Source organism: Myxocyprinus asiaticus, chromosome 12, assembly GCF_019703515.2.
Source record: "Myxocyprinus asiaticus isolate MX2 ecotype Aquarium Trade chromosome 12, UBuf_Myxa_2, whole genome shotgun sequence".
Classification (NCBI taxonomy): Eukaryota; Metazoa; Chordata; class Actinopteri; order Cypriniformes; family Catostomidae; genus Myxocyprinus; species Myxocyprinus asiaticus.
In genome coordinates, this window is record NC_059355.1 from 37054499 (window position 1) to 37074380 (window position 19882).

Sequence of the window (19882 nt, forward strand, 5' to 3'; positions counted from 1 at the left end):
CCTCGGTGTGGGCGGTGCTTCATATAAAGCTACACTGAATACTGAAAATGAACAGGGATATAATTTTGGAGGCAAGTTTCTTTTTAACTTCACTCTCCCGGAGTATAAAGTCCAGCATTAAAAAGAGGGTGCTTGGCAATTCGTTTTATGCTGGTTTCACATGCGCACAACATCCGCCCACACCTTCATTGCCCGTGGAATTTCACCATGCAAAGATAAAAGCGCCTTCACGACTCCTTTTGTGTTCCATGGAAGAAAGATACTCATAGGGGTTTGGAACAACATGACAGTGAGTTAACAGTAGTAGCCCTTTAAGCTTACTTGGTAAGAAAACATCTTCTGCTATGAACATGTCAGCTTATTCAAGGTCAGCCCCCTTTAAATAATTCTCTCTTTCCCCTCACATACACACACATCACCTGAGTGTTGTAGCATGACAAGACCGTAATTTAAAATGCTGTCAAACTCTAGTCTGATTACTGTGTGTGTGTGTGTGTGTCTTGCAGAGGCCTGATGAGGAGGTAGTAGTGGACCATGGTGGCACTAGCTCTGTCATGAATACACATTATGAGAAAGAAGAGCTAGAGGGTCAGTATAATAAGCAAACACACCCACAATCATGTGATTAATCAAACAGCTCAGTATAGTCATAACGTGAAAATAACATTGTATGTTCCCCTATACCTCTTTTTGTCAGGTCACAGGACACTGTTAGTGGGTGTGCGGATGCCTATGGGCAGACAGTCTCACCGCCACCACCGGCCACACAGCTCCAAACACCGCAGGAGATCAGAAAGGATGCGGTCTGGAAATGTAACTCAGGAAGAGGGGAACACAAGTACCTCAGCTTCACATGGTAAGAACCAGGGACAAAAATTAATCAACAATGCCCCAGATATTTAAAATCTTGAGGCAAAAATGTCCCATGGTGAATTCATCATAATTTTATCTGTTATCTAACATTTGATGTATTTCATCAAAAGAAAAAAAAAATATTTCAAAAGGGGAAAAAAGCAAATAAACACAAAACCCTGCTAAAAAAGAATTCAAAAGGTGTAGACTTCAGTCAGTAGTGTTAGAACGATTAAAAACATTCCATGGGAGGGCAAACCAACCAAAAAAACCCCCGAAAAAACTACAACAAAAAAACAACAGAAACAGGCCAGTCAGAAAACAGGATGAAAAAACTAAAAGATAAAGGAAAAACAGGAAGTACTGTGTCAAGGCGGGGCAATAGATCAACACAACAGGACTGAGCATAAAAGCCAAGAGGAACAAACCAGTACTGGTCAAGACTAACAAAGGGAATATAAAGAGGGAGAAATCAGGAGGGTAAACAAAAAGGGCAGTAGGGATGGGTGGATCGATCCTGACGTATCGATCCTCCTGATACTGATGTTGTTTTGAGAATATCGATCCTCACTTAAAAATATTGATTCTAAAGTTTTTTTTAAACTAGTAATATTATTTCGATTTTTTATTAATTTGGTTACCATGAACATTAATCATAAGCTTCAAAGTAAAAAAGAAGCTAATTACATTTGCAAATACTTGCACAGGACGGGAACTATTTCTTCTTCCGCTCATCTTAATGTGCATAAATGCTGTAAGACACAAGCAGTCACAGAAGGTGTTTGCCACTCAGTCACAGTTCTCATTCAAACAAGAAGAAGCGGTGCTTAGCTGAGGTAATGACAGAAAAACAGAGAAACTGCTTCTGGAGTTAATTCACTCTAAATAACAACAAATCTAAAGGTGACATACAGTATAATGGGTTTGTGTGATGTTTTTTACATGTTTATTTAAATTAAAAGGTGTTAGAAGATTGATAATGTTTTGTAATTGTGGTAAATAAACAATACCCTTGTGAAAATTAACCATGGTTTTACTATAAATGTAGTAACCATTATTGTAGGAACCATGTTTTTTTTTTTTTCATGGTTTTGATACAATTAACCATGGTTTTACCATAGTAATACTTTAGTGTCCATATAGTGACCATGGTTTTACTGTAGTAATATTGTAGTAACCGTAGTAACCATGGTTAATTTAGTGGTAACTACAGTATGGTGTAACTAAATACAATGGTTAAACTATGTTTACTGTAGTAAAACCATGGTTAGTTTTCGTAAGGGTAAACAAAACAAAAGTCAAATTGTCTGTTTAGGCCCAAAAATAAGAAAAATAGCAAAAATTACCTAAATGACTCATTTTATCCCAGGAAATCACAAAAAACAACTATTTAATAGAGGTTTCTGTATTGGTACAGGTATCGACGATACTGGTATTATGGACTTTAAATTATTGGTATTGGATCGCAAAGAAAAAGAGTGGTATCACCCATCACTAGAGGGCATGTGGGGCAAATGAGCTTATGATCAGGGAAACAAAGGGGCAGAGCAAGGGAACGAGATAGAAACAGGCAGGGCAGACAAACACATGGGTGAGACCAAAACACAAAGTGTCAAATGACAACATAGAACAGGGGTGTCAGGATCCTGCCACTACATTGTAAGAAAAGTCCAGATAGATATGGCAGGATCCTGACAATCAAAGGCTGTGCATCCAATCAAACTCTTCTGTATTTTGGTGTAAATGTATCTGTCACTTGATTGAAGCTAGCCAAATTAGCCAGATGCCGACATGGACAGGTTGCAAGCCCTTATCCTCGTAATATGAACAAACCTAAAAAAAAAAAAAACTAAAGGTAAAAAACAAAAATACTGCCCAACCTGTGAAAAATTTAGGTTCACTTGCAGTGAGGGTTAACACTGTGCTTACCATAATTTTGTTTTTATTTGTGCAGTTAATTGCGATGAGCATGAAACTGAAATGGTTGCTTTACAATTTAGCTCATCATGTTAATCATTTTGCATATCGTTTCTATGCAGTTCTAAATTTCAATGTTTGATTTTAAGGACATTTTTTTAATAACATCTTTGAGTTTACAATTTACACATTGAAAACATACTTACTGAACTTTTCTTCTCCCCTTCCCACTCCAAAGTAGCTTTGACATTAAATATTATACATTTCTTGTTGATTTAAATACATACTCCATAACTTCACACATCTATAGCTTCTTCAATATCTCCATTTTTCACAAAGTCCAGAAACACCTCCCATATATTCTGAAATTCAGAGGACTTCCTTACCACATATGTAAGTTTTTCGAGAGCCAAGCTTGATATGAAGTTTTTTTTTTTAACCATAAACCTAGAGTAGGGCAGCTAGTATTTTTCCAGCATAGGGCAATAGCGTGTCTGGCTTGTAATAGGCATAAATTCACCATTGTTCTTTCTTTAATAGAAAGAGAACAGTTGTCTGGGTATATATTGAGTATACACAATACAGGGTTTAATGGAACCAAAGAAGAGGTAATGTGACGAGACAGGCAAGGAATGAGGATCTAAATGCAGCTTTAATGAAAAAAAAAAAAAGATAAACAAAGTACTCAGAATAAAATTAAACAAAAACATGGGAAACCAGGCACAGAACATGACAACACATGTGAAGACTGACAAACTAACCAGGGGAAACCAGGGCTTAAATACACAAGGGAAAACAAGGAACACCTTGGGAAACAATCAGGGAACGAGGAACACCTGGGGAAATAATCAGGGAGAACCAATCATGAAATAAAACTACAAAGGACTACAAAACTAACACAGGAAACAGGAACGGGGAACTAAACAAGAATTAACAAAAGTCTAAACAAAAACAGGGAATACATGACAGAGCCCCCCTTTAAGGAGCGGATTCCAGATACTACATGCAAAAAACAAATTGTCCATGGGGTGTGGAGGGAAGGGGGAAAACAGGTAGTTCACAGGGGCACAAGGGACAAACAGGCAGTTCAAGGGGGCACAAGGGGCAAGGGGAGCAGAGGAACAAGGCAAAGTCAGGGAGGCTTGAGACCAAGGCGGAGCCAGAGGGATGGAGAGCCAGGGTGACGCTGCAGGCTCGGAGGACCAAGCTGGTGCCAGAGGTTCAGAGGGCTGGGGTGGAGCTGGGGGCGCGGAAGACCGAGGCAGAGCCGGTGGGAGTGAGGACCAAGGAGACCAGAGCAGATCAGGCAGACGGCCAGGAGACCAAGGAGACCAGGCGGGTGGCCAGGAGACCAGAGAAGACCAGGCGGGTGGCCAGGAGACCAAGGAGACCAGAGCAGATCAGGCGGACGGCCAGGAGACCAAGGAGGCCACCTCAAGGTAGAGACTGGGTCAGGAGTCCTGGTAGGTGGCCGCAGGGCCGAGACGGGGTCAGGAGGCCTGGGAGGCAGCCACAGGACAGGGATTGGGTCAGGCGGTGGAGCTGCTGTAAGAGGAATCTCTGGTAAAGGTGGACGGAACCACTGGAGGAATAGTCTCTGGGGGAGCGGGCAGAGCTGCTGGAGGAATAGTCTCTGGGGGAGCGGGCGGAGCCAGGAGAGGCTCGACGAAGGCGGGCAGAGCCAGGAGAGGCTCGAGACAAAGAGTCCTGGATGACTGGGAAACGACCTCTGTGGTCGCGGGCAGGGGCGGAGACCCGGGAACAACCTCCGTGGTCGCGGGCAGGGGCGGACAACCACAGAGAAGAGACTTGGGAACAGAAGCCTTTTTTCTCCTCCTCCTCTGGATGGCTGAAGTTGGCAACGCTGGCTCTGGGACGGGCGAGGCTTCTAGCTCGTTGGCCGTGGCAGGCGTGGGCCCAATTTGTGAGGTAGGGTCTTCTACGCAGCGACATCCGTGGCAGATCATTCAACTTCAAGACAGGGGCCATGGAAGGCTTCGAGACAGGGATCCTGGAAGGCTTCGATGAGGGAGCAGAAGATGCAAGTTTTGGCCCGGGGTTCCCACCACAATCCACTGTGTAAAGGGATCCACAAAGTTCCAGAGCCTTCTCCACGTATTCGCAGAGCGTCCAGTGGGGATCAGCCGGAGGCATCAGTTCCTTCAGTGCACTATTCAGACCTATTAAGAAAACAAGAGTGCGGTCTAGATAGTGCTCTAAATTTGCTAGTTCTAAAAACTCACGGACGTGATCCTCAATTGGACGGTCCCCTTGCTTTAGAAGCAAAATTCGTAGTCGTGGGCATGGGCAGAGACTCGGAAACAACCTCATGGGAAGAGACTCGGAAACGACCTCCGTGGGCGTGTACACGGGAAGAGACTTGGGAACAGAAACTTTTCTTCTCTTCCTCCTACTCTGGATGGCCGAAGCTGGCAACGCTGGCTCTGGGACGGGCGAGGCTGGCAACGCTGGCTCTGGGACCGGCAAGGCTTGCAACTTGTTGGCCGTGGCAGGCGTGGCGTTGGCTCGTTGACCGTGGCAGGCGTGGGCGTTGGCTCGTTGACCGTGGCAGGCGTGGGCACAGACAATTTTTGAGGTAGGGTCTTCATTGGCCTTTGCACCAACATCAGTGGCAGATCATACAACTTGGAGACAGAGGCCGTGGAAGGCTTCGAGACAGGGGCTGTGGAAGGCTTCGAGACAGGGGCCATGGAAGGCTTGGACAAGGGAGCCGAAGACGCAGGTTTTGGCCGGGGTTCCCGCCATAATCCACTGTATAAAGGGAACCGCAAAGTTCCAGATCCTTCTCCACATATTCGCAGAGTGTCCAGTGAGGATCAGCCGGCAGCATCAGTTCTCTCAGTGCACTATTCAGACCGGCCCAGAAGAAAACCACCAGAGAGCGGTCTGGATAGTGCACTACATTTGCCAGCTCTAAAAACTCACAGACGTGATCCTCAACTGGACGGTCCTCTTGTTGAAGGAGCAGAATTCTGACAGCTGCTAGATCCATTTTTTTGGTCAGTCTTTCTTTAACGAGGCTGGCGAGGATGGAGGATCTAAGTGCAGCTTTTAATGGAAACAAAAGATGAACAAAGTAACTCAGAATAAAACTGAAAACAAAACACAAGGAACCAGGTACAGAACATGACAATACATGTGAAGACTGACAAAGGAAACAAGGAAAACAAGGGCGTACACAGGGGCAAACAAGGGAACAAGGAACAACTGTGGAAACAATCAGGGGAAAACCAATCATAAAATGAAACTACAAAAGGACTACAAACTAACAGGAAACAGGAACATGAGAACTAAACAAGAATTTCAACATAAAAGTCAATGCAAAAAAACAGGGAATATGTGACAAAAGGTCTCATATTCCGCTTTAAGGGCTACCGGTTTTTGTTTATTGTGTATGGAATTATCTAAGGACATTTTTTTTTACTTTTCAATTAATAAATTAATAAAATCAAAATTAATAAAACAAGTAAAATTCTGACAATGGTGAGAACAACAGGCTGAAGCCAGTAAAGCAAACAATGCAGGTTCACTTACAGGAAGGGTGGTTCGCTCACTGGAGACTGACATCCTCTCAGTATTGTGCCTTTGAGCCTAATAAAACATAAAAATATGAACTAAATTTTATGATAACAAACACAGTGAATTCCTTTGGGAACTTTGGTTCATAATGCCTTCTTGCTAGTGTTTTTGTAAAATGAGGTTTACAAATGTCCTCTTCTCCTATTTCTTTTTCAGACACACCATCTCAGAGGGTTCAGTTTATTCTAGGCACTGAAGAGGATGAGGAGCACGTGGCACATGAGCTCTTCACAGAACTGGATGAAATCTGTGTTAAAAAAGGCAAAGATGCAGAGTGGAAGGAAACTGCTAGGTATGCATATTTTTCGTAAAGTCAACATAAAACAGTTCGCAACCCATTTACTTCCTTAATCTGACATATTTAAAAGTGAAATGGGATATTCAATGAAAAAAACATGAGCTATTGGGAATTGATTGGATCATGAAAAGTGGGTGTTACATACTCTTTTAGAATGGAGCCAGGCGGTTGGGCTTGTACAAGTTTTGGGAGGGTTTTTAAAAGTAAGAGGGGTTCTTTTAAGCTAACCCTTAGCATTTCCATCTAGAACCACCCCACCCTACCCCAGAACAACCCCACCCTGACAGTGTTCTGACGCAGTTCTCAGTTATTGTTCCAGGGCATTTTTTGTGTGAAATCAAGACATTTTGCTGAATTTTTTATCAATTACATTAGCATCATTTTATAGATCACATAATCAGGTCAAAGAGGCACTTGAATGAAATTCCCTTCAAGGATCCTTTGATCTCAAAAGATTTAAACCTTTATGTCAGTGCCATCAGCATTGATGAGTTCAAAATACTGAAGATTTCTTTTCTTTTATTTGTCTCAGATGGCTAAAGTTTGAGGAGGATGTGGAAGACGGAGGTGAGAGGTGGAGTAAACCGTACGTAGCTACACTGTCTCTCCACAGTCTGTTTGAGCTACGGAGCTGCATCATTAACGGGACGGTCCTGTTGGACATGAAGGCCAGCTGCATCGAAGAAATTGCAGGTCAGTCAGGGATCAAAGGGATTGGGCTCTACTGTTTATAAAGAATATTTTAGTGAAACCAACTTTTAGAAAGCCTTTGCTCATTTGGTGATACAGTATGTAGGATGACATCATACTGACATCATAGCATGTGCTGTTGTTTTTGCACTATGTAGCAATCAGGTAGTCCCATTGCGATTGAGCTAGAAGCTGACGTTTCAGACATGCACTCAAACAAACAGCAATGTTTTGCTGGACAGCCACAGATTTTATAGTCTTCAGGGATTTTTTAAAACTGGGATAGAAGGAAGAAATCTAACAAAACAAAAATCACACACTTCACCTTTAAGTGTTTTATATGGGTTAGCTGTATCAGAAGCACAAAAAGAATATGCACTATAGAAAATAATGGATCAACAAAAATCTGGCTCAACATTCTGATCACGACCAGGCTGAGTCTGACACTGGCAAGTGAGAAAAAATACACTGCTCAGAGAAATGAAGGGAACACTTAAATCACACATCAGATCTCGATGAATGAAATATATTGAAAATCAAAATCTTCACTGTGCATTGTGTAATTCGTTGAGAACAAAATGACATAACAACAGTGAATGAAAACCAAAATCACCAACCGATTGAGGGCTGGATTCAAACTCACACAGAAAATCAAATTAAACAATTGAAATCACAGGCTGTTCCAACTTGCGTGAATTTCATCACGGCAACTCATAATGTGACTCAGTAGTGTGTATGGCCCCCACGTGCCTGTATGCACTCCCGACAACATTTGGTCATGCTCCTGATGAGACGACGGATGGTGTCCTGGGGGATCTCCTCCCAGACCTGGATCAGGGCATCAGTGAGCTGCTGGTCAGTCTGTGGTGCTACTTGGCGGCGTCGGATGCACCGATACATAACGTCCCTAAGATTCTCAATTGGATTCAGGTCTGGGGAACGTGAGGGCCATTCAATGGCATCAGTGCCTTCATCATCCAGGAACTGCCTACACATTCTGGCCACATGAGGCCGGCATTGTCCTGCCCCAGGAGGAACCCAGGGCCCACTGCACCAGCGTAAGGTCTGACGATGGGTCTGAGGATTTCATCCAGGTACCTAACAGCAGTCAGGGTACCGTTGGCTAGCACGTGGAGGTCTGTGCGACCCTCCAAGAATATACCTCTCCAAACCATCACTGACCCACCACCAAACCAGTCATGCTGGATGATGTTGCAGGCAGCATAATGTTCACCACGGTGTCTCCAGACTCTTTCACATCTGTCACATGTGCTCAGAACCTGCTCTCATCTGTGAAGAGAACGGGGCACAAATGGTGGACCTGCCAATTCTGGTGTTCTCTGGCGAATGCCAGTCGAGCTGCACGGTGCTGGGCTGTGAGCACAGGTCCCACTAGAATACATCGGGCCCTCATGCCACCCTCATGGAGTCTGTTTCTGACAGTTTGGTCAGAAACATGCACACCAGTAGCCTGCTGGAGGTCATTTTGTAGGGCTCTGGCAGTGCTCCTCCTGTTCCTCCTCGCACAAAGGAGCAGATACCGGTCCTGCTGCTGGGTTAATGCCCTTCTACGGCCCTGTCCAGCTCTCTTCATGTAACGGCCCATCTCTTGGTATCTCCTCCATGCTCTTGAGACTGTACTGGGAGACACAGCAAACCTTCTTGCAGCAGCATGTATGGATGTGCCATCCTAGAGGAGCTGGACTACCTGTGCAACCTGAATGGGCTGCAGGTACCACCTCATGCTACCAGTATTGACAAGGACACTATCAAAATGCAAAACTGAGAAGAATCAGTCAGGAAGGATAAGGAGAGAGCAATTGTCTGTGGCCACCACCTGCAAAACCATTCCCTTTTTTGGGGTTGTCTTGCTTTTGTCTCTCCAGTGCACCTGTTGTCACTTTCATTTGTACTAAAACAGGTGACATTGATTCACAATCACTTAGGCTTCCTAACTGGACAGATTGATATCCCTGAAGTTTAATTGACTTGGTGTTATACTGTGATGATTACGTGTTCCCTTAATTTTTTTGAGCAGTGTATAACAGTGTGACAAGTGTGTGTGGGTCCTGCAGTGAATTAGGTTGCCTACATAATTAGGTAACCTCACACACTCACACACACTCTCCCACTCTCCTGTTGGTGATAGACACACACAACACACTCACCAGTACTTTGAGTAACATGTGGGATGACTGTCAGCAGCACGTCATCTTAAAGACAGAGAGCGAAGGTATAATAAGATTAGAAGACAAAGTTTAAATTAAGACTGTACTCAAAGGCCTTTAAAGGTCTTTCTATTTTAAGAACACAAAAATATTGATGGCTCATCTTGTACTATACAGATTTTTGTCCAATCAATACTCATTCGAATAAGAAGATCCCTCCCCCTAATACGCAAAGCAAGCAGCAAATCATGGATCATGAATATGAAGTAAACTGGCCCTTCGAAATGTCCCGACCAAACTTTGTGTTTCAATAGGAAGTTTGTACTGTACTGTACATCAAAAATACATCACCACAAGAAAGAAAACTGTGCCTGTCAAACAATTTCATTGGGTTTTTTAAATAACGGTACAAAAAAAATTCTTATATCTAATTCACCCCAAATCACATGTGTGCACATGAAATAAATCCATTACATTTGTATGTACTGGAAAACTCATACCCCCAGGCAGTGATAAGAATCCTAACAAACTCATAGGATTACCTGTGTGTTGCATTGAGGCATGACTGTTATGATCAGTGTTGCAGCAGTCTTTAGAACCAGATTAATGCCAGAGAGAGAGAGAGGGACAGGGAGATTGATGATACTGTAAGGTGAGACGGGAGGAAAGGAATGAGAAATGCAGATTAACAGTACTGCTTTAGCTGAAGTTAGAATTGTGGGTGATTTTAAATAAAGAGAATGGCCTTACAAAAATAGCTTGTGTTCTTTGGTACAGTACCATGGTAGTGCCCTGGTATGTCAATACCATGGAACATAAATATGGTAATCATTCAGTAATGTGGTTTTACCATCTGATACCATCAGTGTACCCCTGTACCACCACAGTACTTTATGTAGGGTATGTCATTTCATAAAATTAGTGAAACAATGAGCTTCTCTGACATATAATACTGTGCTTACGGACCTTATAGATTGTGGCCTTCAGCAAATCAGTCACTTTCTGTTTATATCCTAGAATGCACTCTACCATGCATCAGTCTGATGTACCTTGATTTGCATGCTCATTTGTCTGTGTAATTGGTTGTGTGTAGATCTGGTGCTTGACCATCAGGATGCTGCTCATGAACTGGATGACAGTGTGAGAATGAAGGTCCGTGAGGCACTTCTGAAGAGACATCACCACCAGAGCGACAAGAAGCGGAACAACTTGCTGCCCATGGTCAAGTCCCTCACTGACTCTGGCAGGAGACAGAGCGAACCTCACTCTATGGACAAGACTGGTGAGCCACCCTGCAGATGTGATATGTTTACATTTACATGTGCACCTTAAGCAAACAAACATTTGCATGTGAACTTTCCCTCTCTTCATCTCTCAGGCCCTGCCACCTCTCCTCAGCCTCCACCTACAAACACTGAAATAAAGAATGGAGCAGCACAGGAAAATGGCCAGATGGATCTCAGTAAGGTACTAGAACCACAACATGAAGAACATGATCCCCATTATGATGTGCTTATCTTGAAACAAACATGGACTGTGAAACTGTTATGCAAAGAAATAAAGAATATAAATGAAATAGAGAAATGGAATGGTGAAGCATATCTACTCCAAAACAGTGCTCATAATATCACTGTCATTTATTTGTTATTTGTCATTTATTTACCTACATGTTGTTCCAAATCCATATGACTTTCTTCAGTGGAACACAGAAGAAGATGTTAGGTAGAATGTTAGTGACTGACAGCCTCCGTTACCATTCACCATGGAAGGGGGAAGCAATGAAAGTGAATGGTAACTGAGGCTGTTTGAAACCCTAGGGGTTTTAAACAATACAGTATGAGAGCAGATGACACTAAAACTAAACCAGTAAAGGGACAATGCCTAATAACTTTAAGCAAAGAATTAAAGTACAAAGCTAACAAACACAATCAGAATAGGGGAAAGCAACACACCACCTTTCCTGCATCCTCCATCAGAGAAAACAGAGACGGAAAAATGAATCAAATGGAAAATGAATGGGTAAACAAGGAAAGATAGAAAGAGGATAGGAAAGATAGGGATAAATAGAAGACTGAAGACCAAAAAAAAATTAATCTGTTATTTACATTATGTTTGTTTTCTGACTGCTCACTAGATGCAGCCAATTTATTGATTACCAGTCAAAGAACATCTGGGACAAACGCTCACCCTCATGTACAGCAAACACTGCCATCTGGTGAACCTCATAGGTACTGCAGCTTGTTTGTGTAATGCTATGCTAGTGATTAGGAGGCAGGATATGAACTGTAATGAGCCAGATATAAGCCATTTAGAGTGACAGAGACAGCCACAATCAGATTACATTCTTTCTTTACTACTTACCCATCACTGCCATCCTGGCCAAAATGAACAGCAGGAAGTTGTGACTGGAATAATTGCAACACACCTCAACCTGTGCTACGTAGGATGTTCACATATAAAATCAAAACAAGGTACTGGGAAAGATTAAATAGTTAAATGTGAGCTTTGTTTGAGGAGTTATAGAGTAACAGGCACTGCCCAATTTGTCAGTGGTCTGAGTTCCTGAAGTATTTCCCCATTCAGTTTCTCCATTGCCATTTCAAAACAATTTCAGTAAAGAGCCTTGAACCATTTTAATTAAATCAAAAACAGTATTTGAACATCTAAAAAAGCACAAAGGTACAAGTGTGTACTAACTTACATCTTTTATGAGGGAATAAACTACTTATCATGATGTATAGCAAATTACACGATGGCATTGACTATGAGTATAAAATTCCATATATTAAAGGTTTATCAGAAATAATAAAATATACACAAATATGTGTAAAAGTTGACTGAGAGCATTAGGGAGAATGATTTGACTACATCATGCACAATCCTTTATGGGAATGAGTGATCACCGTTTAGCTCTCTTGCCACGATTCCTGCTTCCATGGTAGCTGTGCCTTCTCTGATTGGTCAATCTCGCTTCAGGATTATGGGTAGTGTAGTACTTCAACAAGAACTCTGCAATTAAACTATAATAAAGTTGTATTCACACTGACTCACACTACTATGCTTGTACAGAAGTATATCAACAACCTCATGGTTGGTCTATTTTGAAAGGATTGTGTTATTACTAAAAATCAATTTCTCTGTTGAGAAAATTAATGGGATTTTACCTCCAGAATGCTACTGATTTGCTCTATTGAGTCTTTGTCATTATATAATGTTTATTTTAAAAGTGGACTTGCTGTCTCCATAGGTGGACACACATTTTATGAAAAAGATCCCCACTGGAGCAGAGGCTTCCAATGTGCTGGTTGGTGAACTGGACTTTCTAGAGAGATCCATTGTAGCTTTCGTTCGCCTGTCTCCTGCTGTACTGCTAACAGGGCTCACTGAAGTTCCTATACCTACTAGGTACGCACTGTGTTTGTCTTATTTGTGAGTGTGCAGATGGAGATAATATTAAATCCACGGTGACTGAATGATCACAATCATTCTTCACTTTGCAGATTCTTGTTCATCTTGCTTGGTCCAGATGGAAAAGCCCAGCAGTATCATGAGATTGGACGCTCTATGGCCACCATTATGACTGATGAGGTTAATACAGAACACAGAATACAGAATATCAGTAGTCATAGCATGATCTCATCAGTAGGGGTGTAAATTTTTCCCTTGACAACATTTCAATTTGATTAAGATTCCTTAATAAATGATGCAATCAGTGTAAGAAATTAACTTTTCCATTAAGGGGCCATATTTATTATGAATGATAATTTATGAATAATTACATTGTTAGTTTATGAATAATTAGACTGAATAATAAATAAGTAAATATAGAGTTTATTACCTCTTACCCATAAAATAAAATCAACATCATCTCATATATACAGTATGTATAACTATTGAATGTAATATTAAGAAATTATGAGATGTTACAAATAAACGATTTAAAAGAAATTGCTATGAATTTCAGGGACATTATTAGACCTTTATTTAACCATAAAAGAATCCTCACTGAGATTAAAAAATAAAATAAAATCTCTTCTAAAGGAGTGTCCTGGCATTTTTGTCAGCTTCTTTGGCATTTTTGCCCAGAGCCCCCGATTCATTATGCAATGCTTCACAAAATTTGGTTAGTTTTGATTAAATTATTTTCATACAATTTACAAATATAAAAAAATATATATACTGAAGATACAAATGTAAGTACAGTGAAGGGACAATTTATACTGTCATGGAACATTGACAAAAATAATACACCAGGAAAAATTTTTCTACAAAAAGAATTGTATTTTCGACAAGAAATATTACACATATAATTTTTACAGTAATATAATTAATCATTAAACTCCTTAATTGATGCATTGTATTTGTATTATCAGAGGCATTTTTACACCCCTACTCATTGGATATCTATGCTTTCTCCCTAGTCCTTATATAAATATTAATACCATTTAAACATTAAACAAAAACATAATTTAACCATTTTTAGATATTCTTTAATATACTTCTGTACTTCCATTTGTTAGATTTTCCATGACGTTGCTTATAAGGCAAAAGACAGGAGTGATTTACTTGCGGGGATAGATGAGTTTCTGGATCAAGTGACAGTTTTGCCTCCAGGAGAGTGGGACCCTTCTATACGCATCGAACCTCCTAAGAGTGTCCCCTCACAGGTATAGAAACAAACATACACAAAGAAATGAATGTCAGAGTAGATTTGAGCTCTGAATTGAAACAATTTTAAATGAACAAATTTAAATACTGGATATTATTTGATTGAATGGTTTGTAATTTATGTAGCCTATATTTTTTTGATTGGAAAAGGAGAAGAGAAAGATACCAGGAGTGCCGAATGGAACAGCTGTTCAGGATGAAGAAGAGCAGCATGCAGAATACCATGGACCAGAACTACAGAGAACTGGGAGGTGTGTACGAACAAAGCTATTTAATGTGATTTAGGGCTAAAGAACTGAGGGGTTAAGAAATGGACATCAATATTCATAGTTTTCTATAGATTTTCCCTGTTTCTATCCCTCATCTCTCTCTCATTCTCTCTTCACTCTTTCTGCCTCTGCAGGCTATTTGGAGGATTGATTTTGGATGTGAAGAGAAAAGCTCCATTTTATCTAAGTGATTTTAAAGATGGCCTGAATCTGCAGTGTGTAGCTTCATTCCTCTTCCTCTACTGTGCCTGCATGTCTCCTGTCATTACCTTTGGAGGACTTCTAGGAGAGGCTACAGAGGGACGAGTTGTAAGCACACAAACACACACAGTTTTGTTTTTGGCTGGTTTAAGAAAGTAGTTCTCAACCTTTTTGACTCCAAGGCCCCCCTATTGTCCAAGTCAATATTAGAAGGATCCCCTTCCCCAGAAAATAGCATTGTCAATAGATTAAAATACTTATTTTTAAGATAATAGATTAAAATGTTATATTTCTAGAAGTTTCAGGAACTGTCAGTTTATACTGTATGTTGTAAAGTTTGATCATTTTAATTACCTATTTTAAATCATGTTTTGTCATGTTGTGACCCCCTTGAAAGTTTGCTGAAGCCCCCTAGTGGGCCTTGGCCCCCTGGTTAAGAACCGCTGGTCTAATAGGCAAAGTGAATGTACATTGTAAACTGAAAAAATGTGGTAACATCTAAATAAATTTTTTATTCAAGACAAAATTCTTATTTTCTAAATTATCACAGAATTAATCTAAATACATTAATATTAACCACAAAAAAACAAAAAAAAAAACAAAAAACATATATTTACACTACCGGTCAAAAGTTTTGAAACACTTATTCTTTATTATAATTTTTTTTTTTTTTTTTTTTTTCACATTTTAGAATAATAGTAAAGTCATCAAAACTATGGAATAACATAAATGGAACTATGGGAATTATGTTGTGACTAAACAAAATCCAAAATAAATCAAAACTGTGTTATATTTTAGCATCTTCAAAGTAGCCACCCTTTGCCTAGAATTTGCAGAAATGTACTCTTGACATTTTCTCAACCAGCTTCTTGAGGTATCACCCTGGGATGCTTTTTAAACAGTATTGAAGGAGTTCCGTTCTATGTTGGGCACTTATTGGCTGCTTTTCTTTATTATTTGGTCCAAGTCATCAATTTAAAAAAAAAAAAAAAACATTTAATCTTTTTTTTTTTTTTTTTAATGAAGGAATTAATATGGTGGTACAATTATATTTTTGTCTACAAAACTCATTTCAAACATTTAAGCATATACCTTCAGATCAAAAGATTTTTAACATCATGAGAAAAATTTCAGTCAAGTGTTTCAAAACTTTTGACCGGTAGTGTATATGGCTTAGATCAGGCAGAAATAGATTTTTAAGGTAACAATTGCAGGTTACCACTTTTTACAGTGTTCGTTGTTCAGTAATATTGTTAAAGTGTGAGTGCAAATAACAACAATATCTTTTCGTGATGCAAAAATAAATTAATAAATTTAATTGCATAAGTGAAATACATAACACTGCAGCTGTAGTTATGTCATGCAATGAAATTTTATTTTTGTGTATTTGTGTGTTTCAGAGTGCCATTGAGTCTCTGTTAGGAGCCTCAATGACTGGAGTAGTGTACTCTCTGTTTGCTGGACAGCCACTAACTATACTGGGCAGCACGGGACCTGTTCTCGTGTTTGAAAAGATTCTCTTCAAGTTCTGCAAGTCAGTACACACTAGAACAAATGTTAACAATGTACTTCTTTATAATTTATAATTTTTATATATATATATATATATATATATATATATATATATACATATATATATATATACATACACAGTGGCAGGCCATGCATTTTAAGTCCAGGCCTTCAGTGTGATTCATGCCATTAAGAAAACACAGTTTCACAATGAATAAAGACATCCTATGCCTTTGGGCATCATACATTATGTCGCAGCTAACTAGTAATACCAACTGACGTTTTAAAAACACGTCCACACACAAAAGCCAGAACTTGAAACGACACTTAATGCTCAAGCAAGCCTAATTTTAACTGAAGCACGACTGTTTTATGAAATGAACGTCTCCCGAACAGACATTCAAAAATCATAATTTTTCATATGAATCTACCAAGGAGGTCTATAATACCTGGAAAAATCTATCTAATAATATTTGTGATTTAAATGTTGCTTGCAATAAATTTCGTTTCATCAGGGTACACGGTTATGCTGCATTCCATTCAAATTGGATGTGGGATATTCCTACTTGATATCTCCGACCATAAATGCATTCCATATTCGGAACTGCAGCGCTCCCGTTAGCTTAGCAGGGGTTTGACTCTCATTAGAGATGTCTCCAAGCAACCCAACTGATAAACAGTGCTGCAGCGCTAGCATTTGTACTTCAGGTGTACGATTATCAAAAGAGATTATAATGTTTTATACACCTGTTTCTGCAGGTGTTTGTTAAACAAGCTTTAATATCATGTAATGTGGAAACAAACTCATTTATCGATAGAACCACATAATGTGGTACTTAATAAAGTGAATGTTTATCATTTACTTTATATATCTCCCTGAGTGTCGACATGTTTGTGTGACATCATGCCCCTGCATCTCGGTGAAATCGGAGTTGAGAATTTCTGCATGAGCCTACAAGTTGTAATTCTGACTTAAAGATGCATATCTTAGTAAAATCCGACTTTCCGAGTTGAATGGAACGCAGCACTACATTTCAAAACTTGATCCGACACTGAATGCTCAAGCAGCCTAATTTACACTTAGAAAATTTCTGATGTTGTAATAACAATGCAAAAAGCACTTACCAATTTGCTTGAAGTGAAAATCAGTCCTCCTTTCCTGTTTAATAAATTAAGCAATCACACAGTCATGCAGAACATCTCGTGTTTTTAAATCCATAAGGATCTCTTTCTCAATGGCGATAGCGGCAGTGATGACAGCCGACTCGTCAGCAAGATCTCGCGCTCTTCGCTTTCAAATTACATCACTTAAAGCGTGATTGCCTCACTCAAGGCCAGCTAGAAGGCCTCCACCGGGACATATCCTAAAGATCACACCCACCAAGAACAAATAAATCAATCTGGCTGATGAATCTGACAATCTGATTTTAGTTGCTCATTCATTTGCACTGTTGAGGGATTCTGCAGAAATTCTGAAGGCCTGAGGGGGTGGAGCTCAGACTCAGGCGCTGCTTCAGGCATGCTATTTGTGAAACAGCTGTCACACTTTGCTTGTAAGCATCAAGAAATAAATTCTGAGTGGATAAACTTTTCGTTTTTCTCTATTTGTTTGTAGATTAATTAAGAGTGGAAAGCGATTAAAAATACATAGGCAAAAAGGTGATTGAGAATGAAAGGATGAAAAATATTTATTTATTTGGCATGTTAGGCCAGCAGAGAAGGCTTTGCTGGCCCTGAGAATTCGCCACTATATATATATATATATATATATATATATATATATATATATATATATATATATATATATATATATATATATATATATATATATATATATATATATATATATATATATATATATATACACTGGTGGCCAAAAGGCCTGGGTAGCTCAGCGAGTAAAGACACCGACTACCACCCCTGGAGCCGCGAGATCAAATCCAGGGTGTGCTGAGTGATAGGTAGGGTAGAGTCACATGGCGTAACCTGCTTGTGGTCGCTATAATGTGGTTCTCGCTCTCGGTGGGGCGCATGGTGAGTTGTGTTTGGATGCCGCGGAGAATAGTGTGAAGCCTCCACGCGTGCTATGTCTCCACGGTAACGTGTTCATCAAGCCACGTGATAAGATGCGCGGTTTGACGTTCTCAGACGCGGAGGCAACTGAGATTTGTCCTCCACCACCCGGATTGAGGTGAGTCACTATGCCAGCATGATGACTCAGAGCGCATTGGGAACTGGGCATTCCAAATTGGAGAGAAAAGGGAAGAAAAAATAAATAAAATAAAATAATGTGAAAAATTACTATTACAATTTGAAAAAAAATTTCAGAACTTCTTAAACTACTTCAGAGAGTTCTCACCAAAAAATCCTCCACGTGCATCAATGACAGCTTTGCAGATCCTTGGCATTCTAGCTGTCAATTTGTCCAGATACTCAGGTGACATTTCACCCCATGCTTCCTGTAGCACTTGCCATTTGGCTGTCTTGTCGGGCACTTCTCACGCACCCTACAGTCTAGCTAATCCCAAAAAATCTCAATGGGGTTAAGCTCCATAACACTCTTTTCCAATTATACCTGTATATTGTCCAATATCTGTTTCTTTGCCCACTCTAACCTTTTCTTTTTGTTTTTCTGTTTCAAAAGTGGCTTTTTCTTTGCAATTATTCCCACAAGGCCTGCACCCCTGAGTCTTCTCTTAACTGTTATACATGAAACTGGTGTTGAGTGGGTAGAATTCAATGAAGCTGTCAGCCGAGGACATGTGGGGCATCTATTTCTCAAACTTGAGACTCTGATGTACCTATACTCTTGTTTAGTTGTACATCTGGCCTTCCACATCTTTTTCTGTCCTTGTTAGAGCCAGTTGTCATTTGTCTTTGAAGAATGTAGTGCAAGGGTCTTCAACAGGGGGTCCGCGGTGGTACCTCAGGAGGTCCGCAAATTATTGCTTGATCCACCATTGGCATTTGTAAGAATCACTCACTCGCATGCGAGCGACAGCGAGAGAGAGAAGTATAAATTTTAGTCTATCCACATGTTGAAGTCCTTCGCAGCTGCATGCCAAATCTTAAAGTGTGACTAAATAGCGCTAGTCAGTAGAAGCCCGGATAAACCCTTCACATGACCACCGCTCATCACGAGCCGCTCAATGCGCGACACACATCAGGTTTAGCAGCGCTGCAGTGGAGGGTCGTGTGAGTAAAACGCATCTGCTTTGCGTTGGTCGACCTGTGCGGTTGAGCAGATGACAACCTACAGTTTTTTTTATTATTAGTTGCTTTTTGCTTTCAGAACAATAGCTTACTTTCCTGGTATAAATAAATAGTTACCGCTGAGATTATCAAGCTGGCAAGCTACACAGTCCTTAACGTTCCACACATACAAGACAGTGACTCATTGTTCCCTATCTGTCACTCACTCGATGTTGTGTCGATGTAGTGACACTAGGAGTCACTCTTGGGAGCCCCAAACACCTCTGTCCTATGAGAAAAGGCCAATGAGGATTGGCGAGTGGAATTTGCATGCCACTTCCCCGGACATACGGGTATAAATGGAGCTGGCTCGCAACCACTCATTCAGATTTTTTCTTCGGAGCCGAGTGTTTGATTCTCACACAGCTGAACTTCACTGCCAGTCCATTCACCTCTTTATGAAGCGTATGCTGTTGGATATATGGCGCATTTCAGCGGATTTCTCTCCCTCTGCA

General features: G+C 40.4%; 1 protein-coding gene across 1 annotated transcript in view; it reads left to right on the forward strand.

Moving 5' to 3' along the window:
* LOC127449293 (electroneutral sodium bicarbonate exchanger 1-like) overlaps positions 1-19882 on the forward strand; it is a 66041-nt gene that overhangs the window by 8400 nt on the left and 37759 nt on the right. The window contains exons 2-13 of the mRNA XM_051712633.1: positions 507-588; positions 698-856; positions 6526-6661; positions 7200-7360; positions 10619-10807; positions 10904-10992; positions 12773-12930; positions 13026-13113; positions 14046-14192; positions 14344-14444; positions 14597-14771; positions 16064-16197. Of these exons, the coding sequence (XP_051568593.1) occupies positions 507-588; positions 698-856; positions 6526-6661; positions 7200-7360; positions 10619-10807; positions 10904-10992; positions 12773-12930; positions 13026-13113; positions 14046-14192; positions 14344-14444; positions 14597-14771; positions 16064-16197 (1619 nt within the window). The remainder of the gene's footprint in view (positions 1-506; positions 589-697; positions 857-6525; positions 6662-7199; positions 7361-10618; positions 10808-10903; positions 10993-12772; positions 12931-13025; positions 13114-14045; positions 14193-14343; positions 14445-14596; positions 14772-16063; positions 16198-19882) is intronic.